At 42.0% G+C, this 8,184-nt stretch overlaps 1 protein-coding gene across 1 annotated transcript; it reads right to left on the bottom strand.

Moving 5' to 3' along the window:
- Positions 1-2,452: 2,452 nt before the first annotated feature.
- ier2a (immediate early response 2a) lies at positions 2,453-3,581 on the bottom strand. The gene has a single exon (XM_039826307.1). It carries the CDS (start codon positions 3,519-3,521, stop codon positions 2,889-2,891), a length of 633 nt encoding a protein of 210 aa, XP_039682241.1. The 5' UTR covers positions 3,522-3,581; the 3' UTR covers positions 2,453-2,888.
- Between the last annotated feature and the right edge of the window lie 4,603 nt (positions 3,582-8,184).

Here is an 8,184-nt window from a genome sequence, read left to right as displayed (position 1 = left end):
TTGAGGTTTTAGCAAACGTGTTTAATACACTGCCTTCCTCTATCGAGACTTACAAAGCAAATTTTTGTGAACATTTTGAAACGTGCATTGTTTACATCCATTAGTGTACGGTCGTCATCTTTGCTGGCGCATTTCTGCGTTTATTTGGTGCATTACTGCCACTTGCCGATGGGTGGAATAATGTGAAATTATTGGCAGAAATGAGAAACGCACAAGACAGTGCCCACTTACAAAAAACTGCTCCATAGCTCTACTCGACTCACCAGGGTGCCTGTAAATTGATTTGTTTTTGTGGCCACTTGAGGGCAGTAGAACACGCTGTAAATACAATAGGCGTGAGTGTTATAGTGCTCATATCACACTTTTTGGCTTTTTCCCTTTCCTTTATTGTGTTATATATCTTTTTTGTGCACGTTATAAGTTTACAAAGTGAAAAAGTCCAAAGTCCACCCCAAAGGGACTTACCATCTCCAACAGAAAACACTGTTCACAAACTGCTCCAAACAGCTCTATTGTAGTCCAGCCTTTACTTCAGAGACAAACGTGCGTCACTTTGAAACACGCGTTATAATGCTCGCCTAGCTGCTATGGCACTCCCTCATACTCTGCTTCTGACTGGCTTGTAGTCCTTACCTAGGTACTGCACATGTGTGACTCCCAACAAAGATGGAGTAGAAGTGAGATGCCTCACTCTGTAGCTAAAACAGAGAGCTCAACACATAGGGTGAAAAGAGCTGCAGCAATGTGCAGTACAACAAAAATATGGTTCTTTTTGAAAATTAGACCATGTAAACCTATTCTGGTACAACCTCTAAATACAATTATGAACCTGAAAATGACTATAATGTGAGCACTTCAAACTATATAAATATCTAGCAGACACAGAGCAGTATTATCATTCATTTGGAGTTGTGTTTCCGAACACGTATCTCCAATTTGCTCTCTTTTAACTCTGTTTTGGCCTTTCACCAGCTCCTGATGGAAAAATCTGCTAAATTCTGCACTATGTTCGCCAGCTAGTCAATAATGTCCATCTGCCATTTGGTGCTGGGAACCGGGTTGACGAGAGTAAAGCAAACAATACATTTGAGGGCTGTAAAACCAAAATTATGAACTGTAAGATGACCTGAGAGGAACTGTTGGGTGATAATTCCATTCTAGATGCATTGTTAGTATAAAAACATGCATTAGTTCAGCTGTTATCCAACCTAACGGGGCCGATGAGGAAAGCGAGATTTAAATCACCCCAATAGCTTGAAGTGAATTGAGCTCTTATGTTCCTGTGAATTCTAGCAGCTTTGAAAGCTACCAAATATCCATAAGAACATGCCTTGTTTATCTTTATGCTTAGTGATGCAGAGGACATGGATGTGTCAGCATATTCCTTCACAAATGAGCTTGGGTGTGAGAAAAATCAATTCAGAGGGAAGAAAAAAAACGAGTAAAGAAAGTGTGTACGTGATCCGAACAGACAAACATGAGAAGGCGTGTGTGTGTGTGTGCCTGTGTTTTTTCACAGGCATGTCCAGACGGTTCCGGACACTCCTCCCAGCCCTCTGCACACAGACAGACAGGGTGCTCTGGTTTCAGCCGGAAGAATAAGCAGCACAGTTAGGGGCCTCACACAGGCACTTCCCCCCACATTCCTTCTTCTGTTTTCCTGGACTAACCCCCCTCCCCCAACACTGGCAAACCCTGTCGCGCCCACTCCATAGTCTGTGGTGACATTACATTCCAAAACTTACACCCAACTTGAATATAAGAATAGCTGTAGTTTAACCTGAATAACTCCCTTATGTTCCTTTCTATGTTGTAAAGAACTACTGATTATCAACACATCACAACAATCCCACCAATATCTCAACTTTTTGCCCATTAATCAACATCTTTGCACATTCGGCACTAAACCATAAAGTCCTGTTTTCTTATTGTTAAAACAGGTATATATTTGTTTATGTTATCGTATATTTGTTAGTTTCCTTTTAATAGGCCTACGTTTATGTATGCACACACTGCAGGCAAACTCCTTGTAAGGGTTACTTAGTTGGCAATCAATCCAGTGATTCTAACCTTTTGCACCCTGAACCAATGACTATTAGGACAGTTTTCAGGCCATAGTAAAACACTACTTTAAGAGCCAGGGGACCCTGGTTGTTCTCAGTGTAGGGCCAGTCAATGGCTTTACAGCCTCCTCCCCCCCTCACTCTTTGGACTGAAATCTCATGAATTGTCCCTGCTTTTGTTCTGCAAATCAGTGTGGGGGAAGGAAGCAAAACTTCTCACACAACCAGTTTCCTGTCACATACCACTTTGGCACACTGATTTCCTTGCAACAACAATCAGCCACTATATCAGCAGCATTCATGACTAAGATAGTAAACATGTAACCCTCATCATGCTTCCATCTCTCTCGCAGACACAGTTTCTGGTACAAACAACACAGCACTCCAAATTCAATAAAAATGGTTTAATAAATACTGAGGTAGTTGTAGTCATTGTTTTACACTTGAACTCATCAACACATTTTATCTTACAGCACTGGTCCCCACGCTCACAACTTGTTACATTTGCGGAGCAAGTGTTCAGAGAGGCAGTTCAAGGGCACGTCCAGATGAACCTATTGCTTTAGTTCCGCCTTTGGTCAGCTGAAGCCAGTCCATTGCTTAGCATTGACCAATAATTAGGCCAAAAGTCACTGGGACTACTACACACCAACTGGACTACTTCCTTGATTCCTGTAACATGCCCAGACTCGCTCAGAGTCAGGTTTGCTTCTTTCAGGACACATAATCCCGTGTGTTCATCCCAATGACCCTGGAAGAGGCCCTTATTAGTAGAGTTCAGGCTCCCAGGCAGTGTCGAAAGTTTATTGCCTTTCAACACGGGTTTCAACACGCTGCAATGGCTCTCTGTAGAGGCATGGGGGTTGGGTGCGCTCCCAGTTCACTGCTGCAGTTCACATAGTCCAGCAAAACCGAATTTACGATGAGCTGCTGCTCAAGTTTAGCTTTCTTGCAAGGCAGAAAGTCCGGTTCCACAGCTGCTTTCCCCCGTCTTTTCCTGGAGTGCGGAGTCGGGCACAGGTTCTCCTTGTTTTCTGCGTCGCGGCGAAGCTCTGCGGGGGAGCATACGACCTCCTCTCCGGGTAAAGTCCGAGGCTTGCCGGTGGCAAGCGAAGCGGGACCCTGGAGCTCCGTTTGTACGCCAGTAGGCTCTGTGGCCACCTCACCCGTGGACTGGTGTTGTTGTTGTTGCTGGTGTTCACATCCTGGTGCAGCACTTTCCGCCGTCGTCTGGGCCTCATGGTACATGTCCCGGGCAGATTTCATTACCAGAGTCAGGAGGAGGCTCCGGTGGAGACGGAGACCACCTCGCTGGGTGCGGGAGCTGTACAGTTTCCCCAAAGCCACGACCATGATCCTCTTGGCCTCTACGCTGACCTCCATGTCACAGCTTGTTTTTGAAATGAGTCCAGAACAAACAATCAAAACGTTAAGGTTGGTAGACTCAGCCTGTCGCATATGACTTTCCACAGACAAAATTAAAGACCGGCCGGGCCCGGGTGCAGAATAACTACTTATTACCTCGTTGACGTCACTATCACTCAGCGTCATATAGCCCCGCCCATTGGCCTCATACCCTGCTCTGCTATTTCAAACAGCCCTCCAACAACTGGTTAAGCAACTGTGGCTATTTTAATCTATCAAGATACTACTGCTTTTCAAATAGAAACTAAAATCAACAGAACACATATAAATGACCCACGGGCACCCATCTGGTGATGTAACCATCTATGAACAACAATCGGGAGAAAACAGCCCCGAAATTTGCAACGCTACCACAAAGGCTGGAAAACTGGAGGGAAAACTGAAAACAAATCTCACAACAACTCCAAAGATGTCTAATTTACACAATCATTCCGCAAACACATGGAGAAATAGAGGTCGATTGTGGATGCTATAATATTGCAATTTATGGTTTATCTATTTTGCTTTTTTATTTTAGCAGTTAATTTATTCTAGAAAATAACTCATCTCTTTAGTTTCTAAGTACTGGTTACCACATGCAGCCAGCCTTGGAGTTTTGGACTTTGAGCCCATATCAGGCAATTCTTTTATTTTTTTTGTGATCAACAATTAAAAAATTTGTTTTAACAACATTCAAAACATACAATTTGCAACATGAACCCCCCTCCCCCTCTTAATGTCAGACTTTCTTAATGTTCAAACCCACCAGCACATTATAAATTGACCACAATGTATTTCTTATTATGCAAAACCTGGAGCAGGAAAAGTCTAAAAATATTTCTGTCTTTCTGTCTCACAGCAGGGATGAATACCATTCCACTAGTTGTCCCATCCCCCAGAGCATGTTACTTCCTTTTGAAGGGGAAAAAATAAAATAAAAGGTGGGTGGAGGTTAACAGACAAATGCCCATATAAAGCACATCCTGCTCATGTGGCACATGCAGAGGAAAACCCATGACGTGAGTGGAAGCCCTTGTTTCCTGAAGCCATTTAAAGTAACAGCGGTGAGGATTGCGTCAGTGCTTTGCCATTTCCCTAAGTCCATATTTGGGCAATGGAACCCATTCCTCCCGATCGTATCATGATCAGAAACTACAGCGTACGTTTACGTCATTTAACGTTGTAACTGGATACAGTGAATACATCAATATGGCAGCTATAACAATACATTTTCCTCTGGAGCATCAGTTTGAAAGCATATTTTAGCAGATTTTAATTCTTAGAGAGAAACAGAAAGAGAGAGAGAGAGAGAGAGAGAGACACCATTTTTTCCAAGCTACTTCCAGAGGAATTTGTGGTATGCAGGTGATTGTTTGTGGTGTGGCTGCAGTTCAACAAAACATCAGTTGCACAGGATATCAGGCTGACATTTTTTAAATATGCTGTAACTATAATATCTGGCTATGTGGTATAAATGCATAAAATCAATGCATCAATTTTGCATGCAAAATGCATCAATTAGCAGCATGTGAAAGGAAGGAAAATAAAGGTAAATGAAATTCCTCTGTTGACAGTGACAAATAAGTCATAAACAGTTATTATCTTATTCTTTAGATGATCAGTTGCCTCTCTTAAAGCTCCACTGTGTAATTTTTTTGAGTTGATGCTGAAAAAACCTTTGTTCTTTCACAAATATGTGCTCATTCATGTGTAATTACTTCCACCAACTAATCAGAGTATTCTCGTACGCGTAGAATCTGCCATTCAGTCAGTCGCTCGAATGACGGCCGCCATGTTGTGCCTCCATCTTTAAAATACATTAGCCAAAGAGGGACATACCTCCGCTTTCCGCGCTTTTACACTCAGTGGCACCGTGACGAATGCCAGGGACGGGGAGAAGATTACTCGCGACTCACTGCCGGCAGATTTGAAAGCCTGTTGAAGATGGAGGATCACGCCTATTCTCGAGGACATGTAACGGAGTCGCCAAGGAAGTTAAAAAGAGAATTAAAACGACAACATGACAGGCAAGGCAACAAGACCAAAGTTAATATTGGAGTGGCTTTTCCAAGATGGAAAGAGCTCATAAGGAGCAGAGATTTTAAAAGGGATGCTGAAGTTGCCTGCTTTCTTCTTCTTCTTCTTCTTCTTCTTCTTCTTCTTCTTCTTCTTCTTCTTCTTCTTCTTCTTCTTCTTAATTATGTGTAAATTCAAAGTTTTATAGTTGCTTGGCTAACTATAGCATGGTTGTGCATAATGCTAGAATGACGTCTAGGATACTTTTCCTCGCGTCAATGAGGAAAAAGGATCGTCTACCTTGTAACATAAACGTAATCATATGTGTCGTGATTTCTCTGGCAGACAACTCACGTCATTTGCAGTTGTAACACAGACTAGCTACAGCTAGAACAGCTGCGTGTAAACGATGGAGATACTAAGAGCTAATTTTGGTTTCATTGACATTGTTCATACTGCTCAGAGAAATATATTAAAAACACAAACCTCCGTTGCTTCTCTCCGCTGTAAATATTGCCTTACACTATTAATCTCGTACAATATACAGAATAACGATAGCACTGATACTTTACTAACATTACCTTGCATATGTTTGGGAACCTGATAGCTGATGTTAGCAATGAAATGGTACCAAAATAACGTAAAACTATTATTACACTGGAAGGAACACTCACAGACGAAGTCGTACTTCTTGGAATAATACGGCCACCGTAGGAGTTCAAACATGCTCGGAATGGGAGGGGCTAGAAAGTAATATTCAGTTGGTTGTCATATACAATTTCACCGCTAGATGGGAGAAATTCTTACACAATGTAGCTTTAAAGATACAATCTGATTGTGTTATTGTAACAAATAGCATCCCAGAAGAAGAAGAAGAGATAAGGGTGGGGAATTACATTACATATTACATTACACATTTCCTCCTAACCTCCTACTGATGTTTTGAAACTTGGTTTTAGTTTTCAAATCATCAATAGAGGTGGAGGGAAACTTGTTTGTGGACATTTCAGTGCAACAATAGTTTGAAGAGTGCCCTCTTTTGGTCGTGCAATGGAACAGAAGCAAAATTGTGGAGAGTGGAGCTCATCAAATGAGCTACTAAATGTGCCCTTGGAGAGGAAATAACTCACACACTGCTACAGGCCTGTAGCCCTTGATTTGAAGCTTGGGGTATTGTAACACCCTTACCTTTCCTCTCCACTCCTAATCCCTCTTCACATTAGTTTCTTTGTTTTTTAATCCAATCTGAATCCAGTATCTAATGTGTGTCCTGCATTTCATGTATGTCAGGCAACACATTGCCCTTGTGCCATTATGGGACCCCACTTAAAGTCTTTGGGAAAAAATGTTCAGATGAATGTCACGTTACAACCAGTATATTTATGTAACAACTACAGTGGACTGTAGTCCTTTCCAAAATATTATGCCTTAAACATATTAAGCAATATATTTCCACTAGAGAGCAGTACAACATCACAATAAGCAGACAGATCCACAGCCACTTCGGTATCTCATTGCAGTCATATTTGGAGCCACTGACAAAATTCCTTTTAGCTCTGTTGTGGTATTTATTTGCTAATTTATCTGCCTGCCAGTTGTTACTGGGTATACAGTACATTTGGTTTGTGAAAGTTGTTTCAATTGTACATTTCTTGCTAATGCTGCTAGGTAAGTGAAAACGGCTTGGACTCAATCATAAATTAAATGTGCCAGCAACAAAAACAAAACAACATGCTAAAAGAGGCTAATGTTAATATAAAACCTATAGATCAATGGCGGTTAAAAGCAAGGGGATAAGTTAGCATCCGGAAAGTGTACCTCCTATGGGGAGAATCTGAGGCTAACAAGCCAGCACTTTCCGTTAGCATTCCATTGACTCCCATTCATTTTGGCGTCACTTTGACATCTGAAGCGTTTAAAGACTCTATTTGTCCATTGTTTATTTCTAAAGAAACATGACAATGTATAAAAGGCTCCATTACCTTGTATCTCACGTTATGGCCCCGAAGCAGCCATTTTTGTAAAAATAGGCTCATGATTGTGTCACGACCATATGACTTTCTGTCGCACAGTAGAGAAATGACCATATAGTCAAGAGAAGCTCGGAGGCAATCGGGGGGGAACAGTCAAGGGAGAAGTCCATAGAAAGTCCATGAAAGCATCGGAACAAAATAGTTTTGCTCGTGCTCCTATGCTCATGGACAGCTACTCATCTCCGTCTCTACAAGATTGGGAATGATTGAGATTTCTCTTGGCACAGCTACCAGAAGACTTACAAATTTCAGACAGGTTGCTCACGTCACATCTACGTCGTCAAGCTCAGTTTGAGGCTGTGAAGTACGCTCAGCCATCACCGGAAAAGTGCTTCTAATTGACTTCACTGGTCTCCGTCTATGGCGTCGCTGTGTCCATTTATTTACTGTCTATGGTTAAAAGCACACAGCACACAGGTGCACGATCACGTAAGGATTGTATCATGTGGACACGCCGACAGTTTTGTTGTCATTACTTAGAATTCCTCATGGGGGAGACAGAAACTACGCACTATAGCTTTAAAGTTTGTGAGTGGGTTTTGCAGTCTTTTGCAGGAAACTAGTATTGGATTTCCTCCACTCAGTTGTCTTGTCTGCCTTTTAACACTAGGTGGTGCCCTCTTAACCCTTGTGTTGTCTTCCTGTCAACCTTGAAAAAAGCAAAAAAC

This window comes from Perca fluviatilis, chromosome 15 (assembly GCF_010015445.1).
Source record: "Perca fluviatilis chromosome 15, GENO_Pfluv_1.0, whole genome shotgun sequence".
Lineage (NCBI taxonomy): Eukaryota > Metazoa > Chordata > Actinopteri > Perciformes > Percidae > Perca > Perca fluviatilis.
This window is presented reverse-complemented; position numbering and strand designations above follow the sequence as displayed.